Source organism: Pelodiscus sinensis, chromosome 2 (assembly GCF_052426305.1).
Source record: "Pelodiscus sinensis isolate ZL-2025 chromosome 2, ASM5242630v1, whole genome shotgun sequence".
Taxonomy (NCBI): domain Eukaryota; kingdom Metazoa; phylum Chordata; order Testudines; family Trionychidae; genus Pelodiscus; species Pelodiscus sinensis.
In genome coordinates, this window is record NC_143053.1 from 195,795,347 (window position 1) to 195,818,367 (window position 23,021).

The 23,021-nt window shown below is 43.3% G+C and overlaps 1 protein-coding gene across 7 annotated transcripts in view; it reads left to right on the forward strand.

Moving 5' to 3' along the window:
- The window catches only part of TBC1D5 (TBC1 domain family member 5), a 525,247-nt gene that overhangs the window by 419,100 nt on the left and 83,126 nt on the right, over window positions 1-23,021 (forward strand). For all 7 annotated transcript variants that reach the window (XM_089776643.1, XM_075922103.2, XM_075922104.2 and 4 more), the window contains one exon: window positions 12,857-13,119. In XM_089776643.1, coding sequence (XP_089632769.1) covers window positions 12,857-13,119 — 263 coding nt within the window. The remainder of the gene's footprint in view (window positions 1-12,856; window positions 13,120-23,021) is intronic.

Here is a 23,021-nt window from a genome sequence, read left to right on the forward strand (position 1 = left end):
AAACAGTTTTAGGAGCTCGTTAAAAGGCTGCCTGTAGCCCAGGAAATTGACCTTCAGGAAATTCAGAAGAAACCACACACACTCCTGAGGATCCTACAGTCTCTGCCACCACAAAGATTGCCTTGCCTATGTATGAAGACATTTTACAGCAAGCTGATACACTTTGGCAAACGCTGGCATCAGTAACTACCACAAATAAAAGAAAGTACTTTGAACTAGGGATGTTTAGATATTGTTTAATTGAATAATCATGTAACGGCACAAAAATTATCAGATACATGATTATTTGATAGTTCTGGGGGGCAGGGCCAGCAGCCAATGCACTCCTGACCCCATTCCTGGGGAGTCCCCTGCTACCTCACGCAGCAACGCAGGTTGGTTGGCAAGAACTGGCTCCCCGCACAAAGAGGTTCCCTGCAGACAGAGGCTGCTCCACTATCCTACAGAGCAGTCTCTGTCCACAGCTCCATGAAGCTGGTGTTCATGGGGAGTCAGCTTTTAAGCCAGCTCTCCCAAAGCGCCAGCTCCCACCTGCTCCTTCCCCCGCCTCTGTGGGAGGCAGCAGCTCAGGGGAGCAGGCTGCTCTGTGTGAGCCGATATGCATAGGGAACTGGCTTAAAAGTTGGCTTCCCATGTGTATTGGGTTCCATCTGCCCTCCTCATCTTCCATGCTACTATCTCTGTATCAGAGGCAGCAGCATGCAGGAGGGGGACACCAGTTCCTGCCTCCCTCCCCCTTGCTGCCTCTTATACAGAGGCAGAAAGGGGGGAGTGCATGTAGCTGTTAGGATCAACTGGTAAGCTTAGGCTTATCAATTAGTCATTTACATGACTATACACTAACATCCCTACTTTATATCAGCCAAAGACATGGACTTTTTATTTTCCCATCCACAGCTGAGCTCCCTTATTGAGGATGCTGTTCACCATCAAGCCAAATATCCACAATTCCGTTCTACTCCTTATGATAAAGATCATAAATATCTTGATCTATTCAAATGGAAAGTATTCTTCCTCCACTTTCCACCTTCTTGTAGCTAACTGTTCTACATTATTATCAGACTATGACCACACTAATTACTCTAAGCTCCAAGATCTTCTCGAGCATCTTCCTGAGTAGAAGCATTCACAACTCCAGGCAATAATACAGGAGAGAGGAGAGAGAGACAATCTCACGTACAGCCCCCCAAGCCACCTTAGATGTGGCAAATACAGCAGCATGTAGAACAGTTATCCCTGTGGTCATGAGAAGGGTTTCCTAGCAACAAGCCTCAGGTATTCTCAAGGAGCTACAAATGAAGGCTGAGGATCTCCCCTTCAACAAAACTCACCTATTTGCTTCCAAAATGGATGAAGTCTTACACACTATGAAAGACTCACTACACTGAGAACCCTTGGGATCTATACCCCACCAAATAAATGGACAAGGTATACTCCGTACCCTAGATCCAGAGACAACTATACACATCAGAGACACTTTGACTCTAGGCAAAAACAACAGCCTTAAAGACGTGCACCACAGCACCCATAGGCACTATGTCTCAACCATCTACATCTAAGGAGCAATTTTGAAAGATTTGTCCGAGGTATGAGCAACCTCTCCCCAGTGCCAGAAGCAACATCATCACCCAACCTTCAGTTTGCACATTGTCTACAGCCCTTTTTCCACTGAATGGGCCAGTATAACATCAGATCTATGGAGATTGTCCGGTCTGGCTATTCCGTCCCTTTTACATCCATTCCTTCTACCCATTCCTCTTCAGGGACCCTTCCCACAAGAACCTCTTACACTTGGATGTGCAACATCTGTCACAGATATAAGCAGAGGAGGTAGTTCCACCTCCTTACCAAGGAAGAGGCTTTTATTCCAAATTTTTCCTTATGCAAAAGAAAATGGGGTTGGAGACTGATACTTATATACATCAAAGGTTCAAAATGGTTATGCTTGCCATAATCAGACCGGCACTAGAAAGGGGAGACTGTTCTCTGCCCTCAGCCTCCAGGATGTATATTTTCATATAGTGACCCATCGAGCACACAGATGTTTTCTGCACTTCATGATTGACAGAGAGCACTACCAGTACCAAGTTCTTCCATTCGATTTATTTAGAGCTCCAGGAGTCTTCTCCAAGATGTTGGCAATGGTCTCAGCATAACTCCATCGTCGGGGGGTAATAATATTCCTCTATTTGGACATTTGCCTAATCAAGAGCGCCAATTACAGAGACACATCAGACATGGTGCACATTATAATCACACTATTTCAGCACCTGGGCTCCACATCTACTTTCAGAAGTCAATACTGGAACCAGCTCACACCCGTGAGTTTATATGAGCTCTACTAGACTCTACACATGCCAGGGCAAAGTTGCCCCAATACAAACTCAACACACTTATCTCTCTTATCAATGCTGTCCAACTCAGCCCTTACACTAGAGTAAGGACACGCCTCCAAATTCTTTTCCAGGCTACAGATGCACTGCCTTTAGGCCTGGCTTGCCACTGGATATGTTCCTTGCTGAGATGCACTGCACAAAGGGGTATCGATTCTATAGTATGTTCTTTCTTCCCCACATTGGTGGACACAACATCAAAATATCCTCCAAGGGGTTCCATTCCATCAGTTCACTCCAACTTCTGTCATAACCATGGATGCCTCCCTCCTTGATTGGGGAGCTCATCTAGGAAGTGACATGATTCAGGTGAAATGGTCTCCCTAAGAATCTGCACTACATATCAACATATTAGAGCACAGGGTGGTGCTCAGTGCCTTCCAGCACTTCCTCTTTCTTATATGCAACAGAACGATCTAGATCCTCATAGACATCACCACCTGTATGTATTACATCCATCAACAAGGCAGACCGTGGTCAAATTCCCTCTGTGAGGAGGCAGTAACATTATGGAATTGGTGCATCTTCCAACCTGTTCCCTCAACACCGCAGCAGACACTCTCAACCATCTCTTTTCCAGTCAGCATGAGTAGGAAATAGACACTACAGTTCTTCACAAGATCTTTCACAGTTGGGGACATCCTGAAATCAATCTGTTTTCAAATTGCAAATATCACTACTTCTGCTCCAGGGCAGACCGTAAAAGGGGATTGTGTGGTAATGCCTTCAATCCCCTGTGGAAAACACCAATCCCTACAGCCACAGTAGGACTAGCTGTCCTTTCAGCCACTTCTGGGGCATGTCTCCAAAGCCCACCTCTACAAACACAGACCCTGTTCTACAAACACCAGAAGTGGAGCACCTACAAGGACGGCACTTGAAGAAGAAGTTACTCACCTAATGCAGTAATGATGGTTCTTCTAGATGTGTGTCCCTGTGGGTGCTCCACTACCAACCTGCCTCCCCTACTTTAGAGGCCATATACAGGTTTCCAAGGTGCTGACTGCACATGCATGGCACAGCAGGGCGCACTGCTATGAAAAGTCTCTGATTGCCAGCATGAGGAGTACCAGCATCTGAAGTGGAGTACCCATAGGGACACACATCTCGAAGAACCATGGTTACTGCACAAGGTGAGTAACTTCTTTCCTGGTAAGGAAAAGCACAATTTGACCCATAAAGTATAATAGATGCATTTGTAATACCCATGTTTTTAGTGCTGTGTGGCCAAAAAGCTCTGCTTTATTAGAATAATCACTGTATGAGAAAACTACTACATATGTAAACATTCTAGAATGGTATTTTTGTATCAGATTTGAAATAAATTGATGCTCTCTCATAAATTGTACACTTTGGATATTGAAATGGTGGTTATGGAATGTGTCGCCATGCCAGTGCTAATCTTGTTGTTGTAAAAGAAATAAAAGGGCCAGCCTTGCTATTTTTTCACACACCTCTTCTATCTAATTCAGTAACAAATAACAATATGCAAGGAATTTTAAATTTTGAAGGACTAGAAAAACATGAAAAGCTTCTTTTTTTTCTGGGTTCTCACCCTGCCTTATGATGATATCAAGTGATGATGAGTGACAAAGACACTGATATTATATCACAATGTGATTAGGATTGTCAGTGGACTATGTCATAATTTGTCCCGTTAAGAAACTTAGAAAGATGGCTACCCAGAAGAGTCTCAGAGCGATAGCCATGTTAGTCTGTAGCTTTAAAAATGAGTAGTCCTGTAACAGAGGGTTACTCATTGTTTTTACCCAGAGGAGGTTGTCCTGGTCCAGCAATCACTGATAGGTTTGGTTTTTTGAGTATGTTTGTATTAGCCTAGCTTCCTTAATCTGTAGGGTCCTTATTCTTGTTTTTCCTGGACCTCTGACTTGTAGCATGGGGACTTTGTTTTGTTTTTGTTTTTCCAGTGCATAGGGAAATACCAAAATTCAGTCTCCACCTGAAATGTCCTTACAGAAGATTCAACTTCTCTTCTGCCATCTTCCAATTCTGTATTCTTTGTACAACTGTTTTAAGCCGCCCAGCTGCAGATTATTATACTCTTTCTCTTTCTCCAATATTCCCCCTGTGCTGCTCTTTAATGGAACACCCAGCCACTCTTTTTAACTCCTTCAGCAAGACGACTTGACCCAGTTGGCTTCTCCAGAGCCCATTAGCTTCTTTTACAAAATACAGGATCTCTAGGAATTCTGTGTCATACACACAACTGCATCTGCTTTTTGTTGTCTCGAATGGGCCATGCTGTAGAAACATATGAAAATATAATCATGGGACTTACGAGCTTCTGGCTGTCGCTACACTATTGTGGAACTTGCATGACAACAGTGTTGCAGCTCCTGGCAAAGCTCCCCCCCTCACCTTGAGGATTTCTGGGAGGAGAGGATTCTAAACATGCCATTTAGCGCTGGAGAACAGAGTGCTATGATTTGGACACAGTGGCGAAAAGAGGAGAGATACATGGATGGCTTTTTAGTGGCACTCCGCAACTTTAAGTTTAAACACAGGAAAAGAGCCAAAACCTGCCCATCATTTGTGGGTTACATGTCTTCTACCATATAACCATAACTCTGGGTAGGCTGTCCTGAGCCTGACCCCCAGGACTCTGCTCACCCCACAAAGGGGACTGTGGGTGTATAAGGATGGGGATGTGGGCCATTGAGGGCCACAAACTCTGAACTCGGTCCATGAGAGCCACAAGGTCTCACCCTATTCCATGAGCTCAAAGTCCATCATCAAAAATATGAACTTTTCATTTTGTCCTTTTAAATTCACTGGAAACTGGCCAAAAGTTGCAGCAACTCCACCAGGTAGCTGGGTTGGGTTCTAATTCCACATTCCTCCTTAACCTCACACAGCCAATGGGCTAGACACACACCATCTGTTAAGCTGTTTTCCCCATTTCAAGTTCCAAGATGATTGGATTGGATTGCTGGAATGGAGCTTGAAAAGAATAAGGACCGTGCTGCAGGTGAAATCCTGGCAGCGTGGAATGATGCCCAATCAGCAGTACTCTCTCTCCTCCCCCTTCTTCCCCTCCTTCCCCGGTTTATGGGTTCCAGAGATTCCCATGGGGAACAAGCTATCTGATTTCCCTCACTGAGTCTCCCTCCCTGGCTGCTGGAGCTATTCCCCTTAGCTGCTGGCCCAGTCAAGTTCCTCCATGTATTGAAGTGGGTAGATGGCATATGGAACTGGTATGGGTGCAACTATTAATTAGGTTCACTTTCTGCTATATGTAATTTAAATACTTTTAAATTATTTAGGGAATAGATGAAGGGTTCATCCACTCCACTGTACCTCTATTGCCTGCGGGCAAAATGATCAAAGGATTACCCTAATACAAATATTATTTATTTCATATATTGAGGTACTCGCTTACCACTATATAGTATCGGTGAAATACTCTAAGAATATTGCATCAGACCCTAGTGCCTCAGTATATCACAAAGATATTAATAAAATGGTGAGAGTTCCATGGTAAGAGCAAAAAGGCTTAAGGGTTGCCAGAGTGACATGTGATGGAAATTTAAAGACAACTAAACTGCTGGTGGTGACATAGTTTAATTGCAAGTATTCAGATAGGATAAATACCAATGTGGTAGAACAATAGTTTAGAGTAGCTCAAGGAGGGTATAAATAGAAAGAATGGAACTCAATAAAGGACTGTTTAGGCTGGATCATCTCAATAGGATGAGCATTTTGATATATTCTCCCAAAGGAAGTGGTGGATTCATTAAAACATATTCTGAACAAAGCATTCAAAAGTACACCATTATGGATTGGGTTTGCAGTGAGCAGAAGAATGGATTCAATAACTAAATAGATTTTTCATCTTTAATTTCTCAGATTCTAGATGCATTTAAAATATCTATACAAATCTTAATTTATTGCTCTTTTCAAATGTTTAAATGTCACATTCATACAGATTTTTCTCTTTTAATGGCCTTAAAACAAAACATTTTCATTTTAGCACAAAACTGCAGAGATTGAATCATCTTGTTTAAAAATATACCATTCATAGTCAAGGTCAATGATGCTTATTGTGATGAAACAAAGTTGTTTGCTTCATAGATGGGATTCACGTCTCCTTGACATTCATGTTTTTAAATGGACGCCTTACTTTTAAATGCTTCTGCTGATAACTCTGTAATATAATCAATCCTTATTTTTCTTGTAATTGGGTGGTACATTTTGATGGCTCAAGTTAAGACATTGATCCATACTTAATGGCTGTCATCATCTTTTGCAATAGTATATAAGTTTAATATAATAGTTTAGGTGGTAGGAAATAGATATATTTCCCTTATTCTTCTGAACTTCAATCTGGTGTCAAAGCATCTCCTTCTGCAGACCTAATAGCCTGTCATTGCTTTCATTACCTCAAACTGCAGCTTAAGAAAAACCCTGCATAACTCTACTTAGGGGGAGAGGGACAGATGAAAAAATAGCATCCGCTTTTCATGGCAAACCATTAAAGTGCCAACATCATTATTTGGCTTGTGTTTGTGTCGAGAGGTGATCATTGCCAATGCAAAATCAGTTCATAAGAGACTTCCAGGCTCCACAAGAGTCTGATTATAGACATAGCTGTAGCCAGAGACAGGGCTAGTAATATTCAAGGCTTGCTGCCCACTGAGCATGAGTTTCATCACTCAGATTCTTTCTGAAAATCAATGACTACTTCTCAGCCGTCATCTTTCCGACTTTGGAAAACTCTAAATGAAGATGTGAATGAAGGCCCATAAGTAGGATGGATGCTCTTGCTCATGCTCTCACTCTCTGCAGTTTCAATCTTACTGACTAACTTGAAGTCAAAGAACTTTTTAAGCAGTTTGAAACCCAGCTTAGTCTCTGTAGAAACTCATTCTGGAAGCAAATAGGGAGAAGGTTTTAAGAAATAAACTAAAAAAAATTGGGAATTATGGATAATATTTTGAGGCACATTCAAGTTCTATCTATATCCATACTAATTTATTCTTACTCTGTTTAAAATTCACTGAAATAGTGCAAAACTTTATTTTGTCCTAGGACAATGACTAAGGGTAATTTTTAATCTTTAATATATTTTTTCTGATTCTTTTCCCTAGCCATATTGGTCATAGTTAAGAAAAAGTCATTAAAAGCAAAATCTTGATGTTTACTGTGATATTGATATTCCTGCAAAGGTGGTTCAATCATTTATCATATACTGCTTGAATATCAGTTGTCTGATCAAATAGAAATGGCTTTGTTGATCTCTGGGTTATCTTACCACATTCACTAGAAATTAGGAGCTGCTTTTCTTCTTTATTTTGAAGAAATTAAATTGTTTATCAAATGTTCTTTTCTTAATAATACAGATTACTAAAGAGCATTAAAAATAGCCATTGTACTTAAAAAAAAAAAGTCAACAATATTGAGGATTAATTAATGGTATATAGCTCCAGTGCTCAAATCATTCTTCTTTGAGTGCTTTCTAATATCAGTTCCAATTACATGCATGTGCGCTTCATCTGTGATTGGTTGAAAAATTTACCTTAGTAGCTACACATCAGTTTAGCTGTGGAGCTCTCCAGAATGGCACCAGTATGGCATGGCGCTCTATATATGAACCTGCTTATTCAATTGCCCGTCAGTTCCTTCTTACTGCAAGTGATAGTTGTTGGAACTGTGATTCTCTTGCTTCTCAAGTGATCCATGTGTCCCTAGTGTTTCTGTAGATAGTTTTTCTTTTCTTTGTTAGTAATTAGCTGTTTACTGTAGTCTAGTTAGTCATAGTAGTGGGTATGTGGGGGCATAACCATGTGCCAGAGTTTCAAGCCATGCAGTTCCTGCGCTAAGCCTATGCCCACTGGTGACCCCTATGATCATGTCTTCGGTGTCTGGAGAAGACTCCCCAGTCAGACAAGTGCAGGATCTGCAAGCCATTCAAACCATGTACCGGAAGGAGCAAGATTTTAATCTCAACTCCTCATGGATTCAGCTCTTCAGCCCCAGCAAGACCTGGTGCTGAATGCATTGGTCTGCAGCACCGCTGTGGCATTCCCAGCATCAGTGCAGAAAAGGGACTCAGAACAATAGGCTCAGCACTACTGCTCCCAGGCACTGAAGCCTTCAGTGATCTCAGCACCATTTCCAGTCTCTGAGGTCTCAGAGGTGATGGTTAGCCACCCAGCCCCTTTACCAGCTGCCCCCTTGCAAACTCCAGAGGTTCCTGCCCCTGACCACAATAGCTGGATGAGCCAGAGCTGGCCCCTCCCATCCTCTTCCTCCCCCAATGAAGTGGTAGCCAGTACTTCTGTGGCAAGGCCTTCCCCCAATGGACTTAGCGTTTCAGGACTCACTCTGTAGGGTGGTGCAGAGTCTCAAATTGCAGAAGGAGAAGGTAGCAGAGCAGAAGGATCCACTGGCATCTGAAGGCCCCTTCAGCGTTGTGCTCCCACTGATCAAAATTATTCAAACCACTACCAAGACCATCTGGCAAGCCCCCTGCCTCAGTCTCTTCTAGCCAATTACATTGAACACAAGTACTTTGTTCCCTCATGGTGGAGGCAGTGAGTGAGAAGGAGAGGCCAGGGCACTGAGCATCTCCAAGTTTGAGGGATGCTAGGTGCCATGACTTATTTGGGCACAAGGTATACTCCATTGGGGCCTACTTCTCAAGATAGCCAATCAACTGGCAATTCTGACTAGATATTAATAACTCTTGGGCCTCCCTTTAGAAGTTAGAAAAGCTCTTATCCCAAGACTCCTGTGATCAGTTTGCGCTGCTCATCCAGGAGGGTACAGTGGTTACCCAGACCTCCATCTAGGTCCCATTGGTTGTGGTGGACTCAGCAGCCCAAGTCCTCTCCTCAAGCATTGCTGTGTACCATGACACGTGGCTCTAGCCATATGGTCTTTGCCAGAGGTCCAGCAAACCATCCCGGATCTCCCATTCAGTGGCATGGGTCTCTTTGTAGAGCAGACCAACTCCTGCTGCATAGCCTCATGGAAGCGCCGCAGGTCCAGCCCGGGTCCTCCGCCGTCTGATCAGTTTCAGCAGCAGCTGACTTGGGGGCGCCTGGGGTTCTTAAGTTGAATCTATATGTAAGTCGGAACTGGCGTCCAGATTCAGCCGCTGTTGAAACTGATCAGTTTCAGCAGCGGCTGAATCTGGATGCCAGTTCCGACTTACATACAGATTCAACTTAAGAACAAACCTACAGTCTATCTTGTACGTAACCCGGGGACTGCCTGTATCTGTCACAATGGAGATCGTTTGATTTGTAGTAAAAGATGTATAGTACCAGTTCTCAGCCCTCCCTATTGGGCTGTCCATGGTGCCCCATGTATTTACTAAATGTATGTGGTAGTGGCTGCTATCCTCCGCTGCCAAAACATGCAAATTTATCCATACTTCAGTGAGTGGCTCCTCAGGGGTCAGTCTTGCCAACAGGTACAGGCCCAAGTGTGCCTGACCCAAAAGATGCTTATGCAGTGGAGTCTGCTGCTTAATGCAAAGAAATAGATCCTCACGCAGAAAATTGAATTAGTAGGGGCCATCCTCAATGCCATGCAGGCCTGTGTGTTTCTACCAGAACAGCAATTAGGGACCATGTCCCTGTTGATACAGTCACTCATTCACTTTCTCACATCCCTGTCATGTCTAAAATTACTGGGTCACATGATGGCCTATATTTATGTTGTCCCATTTGCCAGGCTCTAAGAGTCCTATAGTCATGGCTGGCATTGGTGACGTCCCCTCAGCATGAGCTCCGGATATTTCAGTGGTGGTTAGATCTGCAGGCAGTGTGGGTTGGAGTCCATTTCTACTCTCCTGAACCCACTCTTGCTCTCATCACCGACATGTCCTGTTTGGCCTGGGAATGCATCTTGGCTACCTCACCATGCAGGCAATGTGGATGGTGGAGGAGTTTTTGCTCCACATCACCATCTGGGAACTCAGGATAGTCTCTCTTGCCAGCTAGATGTTTCACTCTCAACTCCAAGAACAGCATGTGGCAGTCACTGCGGACAATATGACCACCATGTAACATATCAACAAACAAGGTGGAGCTCTGTTGTTACCGCTCTGTCAGGAAGCCCTTCAGTTGTGGGAGCTGTGCATAGCCCACTCTATCCATCTGAAGGCATCTTTTCTACCCAAAGTACAGAATCAGCTGATGGACCACCTGAGTTGTTGTTGTTTTTACATCAGTTCCGCAGATGTAATCAACACCATCTTCCAGTGGTGGGCTTTTCCCCAAATGGACCTCCTAGTGTGGCCCAAGGCAATAGGAAATGCCCTCAGTATTGTTCCTTCTGAAATCTCAGCCTGGGGTTAGGGACAGGGTGGACATCATTCTCATAGCCTTAGGTTGGGCTCATTACCAGGCTCCTGGAACTTGACGGTTTAGCCCCTCCTTCCAGATCTCATTATGAAGGACCACGGTCACCTCCCTTACCTGGACCTTCCTTCCCTATACTTCATGTTCTGAAGGCTTCATGGCTGAACCTGGTGCAGCAGGTCCATCTCAGCAGCTGCAAGCCCTGTACCAGACTTATGTACATGGCAAAGTGGAAGCACTTCACAGGCTCATGCTTCCAAAGTTGTCTTGAGCTCACATCTGTCACAATGCCTGATATTCTAGGTACCTCACTTCTATAAAGCAGCAAGTTCTAGTGACTTCATCCCTCAAGGTCTACCTGGCTGCATATATCCTCATTCCATCCTCCAAAAGCAGGTTGCTGTATATTCACAAGCCCACGGTCGGTGTTTCCTCAGTGACCTAGAAAGACTTCACTGGGTCAAGCACTCTGTTCATACATAGGATCTTCACCTAGTCCTTTCAGTGCTCATGGGGCCATCCTTGGAGCCATGTGTTCATCCCTTTACCTGTCCTGGAAAGTGGCCTTTTTGGTGTCTATCATGTTGACCTGATGCATTTGAGCTTTGCACCCCAGTGTCTAAACCTCCTACATTGTCTTTCATAGGGATAAGGTTCAGCTTAGACCCTACCCAATATTCCTCTTGAAGGCAGTATCTAGCTTTTATGCCAACCAGGATATCTTACCACCACTTTTCTACCCAAAGCCCCACAAAAGCTTACAGGAACAACAGCTGCCCTCCCTTGATGTCAGAAAGGCACTTGTCTTTTACATTGACTGCACTAAGCCCTTAAGAAGCCAATGCATCTGTTCATGGCAATGGTAGAACACATGAAAACATTGCTTGTGTCATCAGCGCATGCTTCCTCTTGGATCATGGCCTGTGTCCAGATGTGTTACAACATAGCAAAGGTTCCTCCACCATCTCTCACAATACACTCAACTCAGGCACAAGCCTCCTAGGCTGCCTTTCTGGCTCATGTTCCTCTCCAGGTGATCTGCAGGGCAGCGACTTGGTCGTCTGTCCAAACCTTCACATCATAATATGCCATCATGCAGCAATACAGAAAGGATGCAGCATTTGATGTAGCAGTGCTCCAGACAGCAGCTTGACAACTCCAACCCCTCCTCCTGAGTAAGGCTTATGAGTCACTTACGGGGAACTGATGTGAGCAAGCACTTGAAGAAGTAAAAATGGTTACTCACATTTGTAACTGTTGTTCTTAGGGATGTGTAGCTCATATCTATTCCATACCCACCATCCTTCTCTTCTGTTGGAGGAGCCGGCAAGAAGGAACAGAGACGTGGTCAGCACCATAGTGGGGTCACTCTAAGGGGCTCCACAGCCAACCCAAAGGGTAGCCATTAGCAGGGCTCGGCGAACCGCAGCGAGCCCCGCTCACCAGCTGTGCTGTCCGGCGATCTGCGTATGCGCAGATTGCCCGAACCCGGCTCTTTCAGGTTGCAATCTACTTCAATCACTTCATTAATGTATTATTCTTTTCTAGTAGCTCATGAGGTAGAATGATCAAATCCAAAGCTCTCAATACCACACTCTTTAACTGAAGTAATGAAGTAGCTGCAGAATGAGAGAACATTGCATAACACAAATGGAGGAGCAGAAGAAAAACATGAAATAATCAGAATAGTAATATACATGCCATGTAGTAGTCTAACTTTTTCAAATCACCATTCTGAAAAAGAAAAAAGTCTCCAGTACAGTTTGTGTGTGTCTTGGATTTGAGTCAGTGGATGCCATGAAAATGCACAAACCATACTCACTTTGTAATATAGCAGTAGTGCTTTCCCAACATATTACAGCTTTCATTATGGGTAGGAATACAACAGAGTATAAATAATCTTCGGTATAAAACTTTCAGTTATATTAAACTCCATCATAATCACCTACTTTGTCTTCTATTGACACTGTATTTGGACTTGTGCACAAATTCATGGGTGTATGTAAAATTGTACATGTAATGCCCTGTGCCTTAGAAGATTTTTACCACTCTTTGTAAAGCACTGAATATATTTCATAATGCTCTGTAAATTACTAATGATTGCAACATTTTCCTTTCTATTTTATTTTTTAGTGCCAGTGCAAAGGTTGCTCCACTGAACATTAATAAAGTCTCCAATAGCTTGCTTAATTTTGGTCGGAAGCTGATTGCCCCAGCTATGGCTTCAGGAAGTCCTGCTGGCCCAGCTATTATTGCTAGCGGCGGCAGCAGTTTTCCGTCTGCTGTAGTGCCCATCAGGAGCACAGTGGAGCCCCTCCAGCACCAACACCTGCAGGCACAACAGCAACAGCAGAGAATGATGAAGTCGGAAAGCATGCCAGTTCAGCTGAGCAAAGGTAAAAGTGAGAACTAAGAAAAGACTCCAGATGTGACATGGAATTCCACAAATCCCAAAATGAACCTTAGTCAAAAATCAGAAATATTTATATTGATTTTTAGTTAATGTTTCTATAGATCTACATTTATATAACTGAAAGAGTCAACTTGTTGCTAAATTCAGATGTATTTTCATTGTCCTGTGGTATTTTTGCACTTTAATGTGATTGCATTTAGAAATTGTGGCTGTAGAGAACATACTAAAAGGATTCTATATTAAAATGAACAGAAAATGTTTATGGAAGAAATGGGGGATAAAACAACCTAAGACAAAGCCTTAGCTGCCCTCTAGATATTATTTTCTTCTCTGTCTCATAAATAGCTAATATGACATTTTTGGCTGTATAAATTCCCTCGTAGTTGATTCCAGACATCAGGCACAACCCTCTTGTGTAACTGTACTAAGTTCTAATGAAGGAACATAATGTCACTGTAAAATGTTCTGTGTTTGGTCTAGATCCCTTTCCTTTCAGGATTCTGCTATCTGATTTTGATTATAGTTAATAGCATAAATATTTGCTTTTGACAACTGGCATTGCACATGAAGTCCATATTCCTTTTAAAAAACACTGACTTTTTCTAGAGACGTAAAATGTTTCTATTTCCTTAAATTTCTCAATTTATTATTTTCCAAGTATATTGTGGTAGATTACAAGCTTGAGTGCTGATGTTGGTTCTCCCGAGTCCCATAGTAAGTGCACAGTAGGAAGTTGCATTTTGGTCAGAGCTGAAAAGATATGGGGAGGAAAATAATATAAAAACAATACTTTGTACATATATGGCCCAAATTTCCTCCTCCTCTTCCCCCATCATATCAAGAGTATGACCTCTTATCAAGCATCATGTGGCCAGTAGGCGTTGGTAGAGCAAACCGCAAAAGCCCTGATTTTCCTGCACATGTGTACAGTAATTTGAAGCATTTTTCCAGGTGCCAGCATAGGTATCTGGCTGAAGTCCAGCTAAGCAGTTCCTCTGCAACTCCAATTCATACTCAGGGCATTACAGATACTACCCAAGGAAGGCTCCAATATGTAAAAGTGAAGGAAGGCCTTTGAATACTGGTAGTTGTATATGGGCTGAAGGAAAAACTGAAAACCAATTAATTCTTTCATGTGTCTCAGTTGAAGCAGGGCCCAGCCTGACTCACAGGTAGAAATGTCAGAAATCTCAATGATGCTCTTATTGAATCCTTGATAAAAACTCCTATTCCCTTCAGTGGAAGCAGAGAGGCACCTAGCGGGAAACTATCCCAATGATTTTTATCTTTTTAAAAATAATATTCCCCTTTCAGCAATTTCACGGCCTTGTTTTCTTTGCCCCCATTTTTGTGAGGAAGGGTGGTGGTAAAGTGAGGTCCTTGTAAATTTTGGAGGTTGTCTGCAGTAGATAAAAGGATTGAATGAGCTTAGACAGCTTGAAAACACTGGGTATGTGTAAACTAGGAAAAAAGGTGAGTTTCTAATCATAACAGTTAACACATTCTGAAATCCTAGTGTAGACAACACAAATTGTAGTTCTAGCTAGATTCCATTTAACCCTGGGGTTGCTCTGATTACACTAGAATTTTACAACATGCTGCCTCTTACATGTTAGCCATCAGGTTGTAAAAACACCATCTAAATACAGTAATGTCAGATCAGATTTCAGGGAGGAATGTCAGTCAAAGCAGAGATCTGTAGTCATGCTACTAATATTACAAAAGTTACCCAACAATGATTATTACAACTTCCTGCACAAGCAGCAGCACAGGGATTTATATACTGTACTGTTCCTGAAAAATAATATTAGTTATGTAAGTTAGAGATCCAGAACCAGTGTGGGCGGCATAGTTGGAAAAATCCTACAATTATGCTTCAGTAATGGACAGCATCCATGCATTGTCTTGAAAACTATTCCAGTTCAGTATAATGAAGGGTAATAAGCATCGTTGTCTATTTATTATTAGTATTTTCTTTAGTGCAGTATTGTCACTGATGTACACTGATTTGAGATTCCTCTTTATTAGTATAGCATCATTAGATATCATTTAAAGACTAAAAGTCCTTGAAATCATTAACAGTGTAATTTTTTGTAAATGTAGTGAGTGGCAACGATTGCTATTTACTGTATCAGTCGACTACTGTTAATTTTTCTATGTAGATATTCCCATTTGATAAGCTACAGTTGATTGATATTTTTAAATTATAGCAAGCAGTTGAGTCTGAAAGTCCTGCGATTAGGAGGGGGTTGAAAAGTCACACCCATATAGTTATAGAAATGTAAAGTAATGTTACTGAAGGGGTATGAAGTGCTACCACCACAGACACAGAGAAGATAAATTCATGTGTTTGGAGTAGCTGATGAGCCCTACTAAATCCCTGGTTCTGAAAAACGTGTCATGGACCATGAAATCTGGTCTCCTAGAGTAAAAGTACACAAAATACCAGATTTCATGGAGGAGACCAGCATTTCATAGACTTGGGAGGTCCTGACCCATAAGGGTTTGTGGTATTGCTATCCTTACTTCTGACCTGCCTTCAGAGCTGGATGGACACAAGAAATGGCTGCTGGACAGATGGCAATACCATACCATGCCGTCCTTACTTTTCCGCTGCTGCTGGCAGTGGTGCTGACTTCAGAGCTGGGCTCCTGGCTAGATCACTCTCCTGCCACCAAATCAGAAGGCATCAGTGTCACTGATGGCAGTGCAGAAATAAGGGTGACTATACTGCTATCCCTCTACAATAAGTTTGACACTTCCCACCCTCCCACAATCCCCTTTTGGGCCAAGGACACTTACAGCCACAACACCATGAAACTTCAGATTTAAATGTCTAAAATCATAAAATTTATTATTTTTAAAATCCTACAACTATGAAATTGATCAAAATGGGCCATGAATTTCATAGGTCCCTACTTATCTGCCTTGAGGTACTGATGTCTCCAGCCATGTCACTTTTTTTTTTTAAATAACTGAAATGATCATTTTGCATCATGAAAGAAAGAGGTGGTAGGGAAGGGTTTGCCTTGGGTACCGTCCACCTTTTCACCTCAGACATTCTCCTCTCATGAAAACAAAGCAAAGACTTTGAGGTATTGCTAATACTTACAAAAAAGTAATGATTTGAAACCAGACTTATTTTTTAAAATAGCTTATTTACAGTTTATTGTGGTTTAAACTCAGGATACCATGGGGATTTTATAGGGGATTACTAGAGGTCAGAGAAATGTGCATAGATGGGGTCTGTTAGCTGAGGTGTGTATGTGCCGTCTTCTCTTTGCTTTAACCATTTTCCTTTATCCTTCCTTGCTCGCACCACTGTATTTCTCTTCAGTTTCCTTCCCACACACATTTTTTCTCTGTTGCATCTGCTCTCAGGCTGTCATTCAACAAACACCTGTGCACATGTTTAAGTACCTGAATACTTAAGTACAGTACATGAGTGCTGAAGTCAGGGGAATTATTCAAGTGTATAAAGTTAAGCCATGTATAAGCATTTGTAGGGTTGGAAATTTAGTCTTTATTTCTACCCACACACATACACCTTGCTTCCTTTTATTCTCTAATGGTCTCCGTACACTTCCACTAATATGATCCAATTGAGGTAACTAGAAACATGGATTTTCAGCCCAAAGTCCAATAGACACCTGCACTTGAAATAGTGCCCACAGTCCCATGTTGTTTAGGGTTCTGACTCTATGGCCTTTTCTAAAGTCAGTGCTACGTTGATTGATCTTCCAGGGGGCGAGTTAGCAGGTCTAATAAAGACTAGGGATGCTAGCAAACATTTATTTTTGTAAACATGTAAGGTGCCAGTCGTCCTGTCCCTCCCTCCCCTGTACTGCTGCCTCAGATACAGAGGCAGCAGCAGGGAGGGAAAGGAAGGAACAGGCATCTCCATTGGAGCTGGTACATGCAGGGAGCTGGCTTGAAAGCTGGCTTCCTCATGTGCCATCTGCCTGCCCGCTCCCCACACCCTCCGCGCTTGTTCAATCCTTTTATCCAGGGGCTCCCAAACTTTTTGACACGGGGACCAGTAAATCCATTCGCGAGCTTTTGGAGGACCGGTAACATTCATTTGCATATTTGCATATTCATTAAGCAAATGATGAATATTCAAATATAAGTTGTTTCTGGTCCTCCCAAAGCCCCCAGTGCCAGCATTAGCAAAGCTTTTGATGCAGTCACCCACAATATTCTTGCCAGCAAGTTAAGGGAATATGGATTGGATAAATGGACTGTAAGATGGATAGAAAGCTGGCTAGATCAGGGTTTCCCAAACTTTTAACTTCAGTTGGAAGCCATTTTTTTAGTACTGTTTTTTGCAGCCCAAAAATATAAACGCATATTAAAAAAAAAGAATGAAAAATGAATAAATTTTCAGTGTTTCACCCAGCTGCATCCTCCACCCAGCCTGGGCCAGGGCTTGGGGGACCTGGTGCCGCATGAGCACTCCAGGAGGCGGGAGCAGGAGCAGATTGGGGGTAGGGTATCTGGCTAGGAGGGAGGGTGCAAGGAAGGGTAGGGTTGCCAGGTCTCCGGTTTTGTACAGGACAGTCCAGTATTTGAAGGTTTTGTCCGGGAAAGAAATTGAGAAATTACCAGACATATAAAATGCCTGGTATTTTCTAATTAGGTAAGTTTTATTATAATTAGGTGTATCAGTTCTTAGCTGCGAACTGCCTGGCTGGTAGTTGTGCTCACGCTGTCTGTGTGTGTCTACCTGCCAGGCAGTTCGCAACTACTCGAGGGAGGGTTTGTGGGCAGGGGCGGGACCAAAATGGAATCCCCGGCCATGCTGACTCATCTGCCAGGGTCCACAGGGTCTGCATGTACCCGGGTCAGTCCCCCCCCCTTCTCCTCCTGATCTCCCCAGTCCAGCCCTGCTTCTGGTGGCCGGTTCCCCCCGCTCCCCACCAATCTCCCCCGGTCAGCCCCACTCCCTCGTCGATCCCCCCGACCAGCACCGCTGCCCTCGTCCAGCCCTGCTTCCGGCAGCCCTGCTTTTGCTGCCCGCCCGCTCGCCCAGATCTCCACAGGACAGCCCCGCTGCCGCCAGCCCTGCTTTCGCCAGCTGCCCGCCCACCTGCCCGGATCTCCACTGGACTGTCCCGCTGCCCCCAGCTCTGCTTTCGCCGGCTGCCCGCCCGCCTGTCCTGATCTCCGAGGGACAGCCCTGCTGCCCCCAACCCTGCCTCCCGGCGGCCGGTTTCTCTGGCCCGGTATTTTTTTCCCGTGGCCTAGTACCAGGCCGTGGCCCATAGTTTAGGAAACGCTGCTTTTATCTGATGTAGACAACCTCCAAAATTTATAAGGACATTGCTTGATTACCATCCTGTCCCACAAAAAAATGGGGGCAAAAAAAACAAGGCTGTGAAATTGCTTAAAGGGGAGCATTATTTTTAAAAGATCAGAAATCACTGGCTCACCTTGGGCACTGGCTCCTGTCTCCCTCTCCCTTGATGCCTCTGATACAGAGGGAGCAGAAGGTGTGGGGGGTGTAGCCGTTAGAGTTAACTGATGAGCCTAGGCTTATCAGTTAATTGTGTAAATAACTACACACTAACACCTCTAATAAACACCCGCTAAATCGGCCACTGATCATGCTCCCATGTCCTATCGACTCTAGTACTCCACTGGAGAGAGAAGAGTAAGGGGAGTCAGTGGAAGAATTTCTCCTGTCAAACCCCACAGTTTGGGGGGAGGGATAAGTCAGTGGTTTGAGCATTGGCCTGCTAAACCCAGGGTTATGAGTTCAGTCCACGAGGGGACCATTTAGGGATCTGGGGCAAATCTGTCAGGGATGGTACTTGGTCCTGCTGTGAGGGTAGGGGACTGGACTCTTAAGGTCCCTTCCAGTTCTATGAGATGGTATCTCTCCATATATTATATTAGTGGAGATGCCACAGTAAGTTGAACTAAGGTATGTTGACTCCAGCTACTCTATTCACGTAGCTGGAGTTGTGTACCTTAGTTTGATGTGCCCCCCCCCCCTTTTTTAGAGCTGGCCTAAGCATGAAGAGAATTGGCTATAGATGGCTGCTAATTAGAAGGTTTTTATCAACCATATCAGATCCAAGAGTGGTCTCTCAGGCACATAAGTGCACACCTATCCTGCTGGCAGTTTCACCAGCTTAGCTGGCTGACAGCTCCTAAAGGTGGGCAGCATGCTGCTGTTTAAAAAAAAAAAAAAAAAGCACTGTACTTTGTAAATCTGAATGGTGCCGTCCCTGTCAAAAAGGCATTGCTAGTTTTCAGGGATCATGGTCATCCTGGGTTTTTTTGAAAAATTGAAGTTATTCATTTACATTAATGTATAATGTATTGTAAACATGGTGGATAAGACAGATTGTTTACTTGTTTCTTGGGTCGAGGGTGAGAGAGTGGTAGTTGGAAATGCATTGCATACCTGACAAAATAAAGACAAAAATAGTCTGCTCTGGATAACATAACTCTTTCAGATTAGCACGCCTTGTTAAGAGTCACCAACTAGCTGTGGCAACAGTTCCAAAAGTGGTGTTGTGCCTGTTGCTTCTTTTTGTGTCCTATATGAGTATTCTGTATTCCTGTGCTGCTGATCAGAGAGTTTAGGTAACCATATTCATTTGGCCCATATTTGTGCTATCTCTCCTCACTGCACACAGGCCAACCATCCTCAGGTCTTTCTCAACTGTCCCTGGCCAGAGACAGAGCCTTATGCTGTCCACTAGCAGATCAGTAGCACCCCTTTTCAGTTGCTAATCTTTAGCTTTTAGAAATCCTTTAGCCTTCTTTGACTTTTATTTGCCCGTGCCCTTAAATAAATAATAAAAAGGTACGACAAGACTTTATTCTTTTGTTGATCCCTGGTGTGAGGGAACACCTCTGGAAAAGGGGATGTCTGGCTCTCCAGGTGTCTAGAAGCGTCGCACTTGCAGCAAGGTAATCCCAATTACAGACAAGATGTTCCAGTGCATTCACTGTCAAATATTCTAAGATGCTCCCATGATGTGAGCTGTCATTAGTACCGACAATAGCATAGAGAGATCGATATGGACGAGGTCCCCATCTCCACTGACAGCACTACCAACTCTGAGATGCCCAGTAAAGCAGAATTCCATCAGGCCGGTGACCTGGCTATATTGTAAGTCTCTGCCCCTCAGAACTGGGATCACAGCACCAAGTGATGGCCAGCCAAGGAGTAGTTCCCCACAATTATGTTATGCCCCTCTGATGTCAAATTAGGGACTGAACAGTGCATCGGACAGGGTTTCTCTGCACTCTTCCCTAGGTCCATATGGGACCCAATATCAATAGGGTCTGAGAATGTACCACCAGATGTGGCACCATCACTGTCTTTGTATGTTCACCCCCAAGCCCTATGTGAACACAGTGACCATACTAGGACCCCTCGGTGGTGCATCAATAGCCTGCCCCCAAAGGCACTGAGTATCATCTGAGAGCCCCTTAGCTCTAGCATCGCAAGCCTGAGAACCTTGTGAAATGGAGGCGCAAGAGGTGGACACAAAGGAGGAGATCACACCCAAAGTACTGTATCCTCTTTTTTGCTGGACAAGTGGTCATGCCGTTGCCACGTTCCACGGTGGATTACTTCCACTTGTTCCAAGATCTGGTGAAGTGAGTGGCAGGCATTCTCCACATATTATTGCAGGAGGTTAAAGGTATGCACCACCAGCTTTTTGACATCTTCCTTGCCTCATCTACCTCCAGAATTGCTCTCTCAATCAGTGAGGCCATTTATACCCTGCTAGTGTGGTATGTCAGACCCAGCCTCGGTGGCCCCAACATGCAAGCAGATGGACAAAAAATACTGTCTCCACTAAGGAATCACAGTTCCTATTCACCCACCCGCCATCCAGTTCCATCAAGGTAAAGTTAGTGAATTCTTGTGTGCATTCTTATGTGTCACTCCAAGACATCACCCTATGACAGAGATGGGAAGCACCTGAGTCTCTTTGGTAAGAAAGCATATTCCTTGGTCACCTTACAATTTTGAATTGCCAAATACCAGGTACTCTCGGCAAAGTATGATTACACGGATTATAATAAATTGTTATTGATAAGCTGCTGGAGAGCTCCCAGAACTCCTTCAAGGCCTTATCTAAGAAGGGGAACTGCTGGGAAAAAACATCTTTGCAAAAGACACTGACCCAGCTGACGTGGCTGCCAAGTTCATCTCCACAGTTAGTGATGAGATGGGCACTGTGTCTTTACCTCTTGAGATTCCTGAAAGAGTTGCAGACCACAGGTGACAACCTCTTTTCGGATGAGATGAAGTTCTTCACTGAGAAAACTGATCTTTTTCCTCTCCTTGAAGGATTCCAGGGCCACATTCAGGTACTAGGAATCAATACCCTGGGGCAAGAGAGACACTTTATCCCTCAGTACCAACAGAGGCATTATTTGTCCAAAATCCCATCACAATGGCACTATAATCCCCAGAGAAGAAACAGAAAGTTCTCAAAACAAAAGCCTTCAATTGTCATTCTTTGACCCAACCACATGCCTCTAAGCTTCACTTTTGGCAGGCAGTTGGAGGCAATGCAAGAATACTCCCCACTACTACGTGTGACTGCACCATGGGACAGCATTGTGCAGTGCCTGGAAGCTCATAGCGTTGGACAGATTGGTCCTAGAAATCACCAGATCCAGATATTTAATTCACTTCACCTTCCCTCCCTCCCTCCGCAACACCTTTCTTCTTTCCTCTTCAGGGGCCCTTCTCACAGAACTCTATTTCAGCAGGAGATACATTGCAATTAGGAACCACAGAACCAGTACCTCAACATCTGTGAGGCAAGAGGTTCTACTCTTGCTAATTTCTGATACCCAAAATGAAGGAAGGTTGGAGGCCCATTCTCAGAGCTCTCAACTAGTTTGTCAAAGCCAGAAGTTCAGGGTGGCTTGCTATTAATGATCATTCTGTGACTAAAATAGGGTAATTGGTTTTTAGCCTTTAACCTACAAGATGCCCATTTTTACATATCAAAGTACTACCAGCTCAGACATTTCTTCAGGTTCACTGTGGGAAACAACCGTTATTAATACATTATCCTTGCCTTCATACTTTCATTGCTTGCTAACAGCATCCGAATTAAAATATTGTCCTATTCCTACTGAAGGAAACCCTATATTGATGTTGAGGTTAAATTTAAATCTTAAGTTAAGAGTTCTGTGTGTAGAGCTTGTTATCCTAAAAGGAAAATAAATGTGACGGTGAAAATGTTTTTGAAAAAGAAACCTGGTTAAGTTATTGCTAGTATATTGATCACAGGATTTCTTGTTTGTTCAGAAGCCACTTACTCTTTACTTACCAAGTGGTGACGTGTTCATACAAGGAAAGTTTCACCTTCAATTCATCTCTCTGACATAGATTGTACCTAATTTTTTGCATCTTTTAAACTACAGTACAAGATATAGATTTCCCTTTTGATCCTTGAATTGAAAAGGCTTTTGATTTGAATGCAACTTTATCACAAGCACATTTTAAATTACTGTTTTGAAAATGAATGCCACCAAAACTATGATCACCTAGTGTCCAGACACCAGATCACTATTTATTTTGAATGTTTACGTTTCTGAAGCAGTTGTTGTAACACAAGATCTTATTACCCAGCATGCCCTTATGATGTGTCACTCAACACAGTCTCTTTGAATTCACTATATATATAAATTCCCTGCTGATTATGTCTGGAAAAGAAGTATGCTGTTTCTGGAGCAATAGGGAGCAGCTATGTTTACTCTAAGCTGAGTTGCATAATAAAAATAGAATAAACTGCTGTCTAACAAGTGTCTGTTACTTTTTTGATTTTTGTACTACATTACTAACATAACTTCATACATGAATAAGAACATTAAAATTAAAATCAGCATCATAAAGTT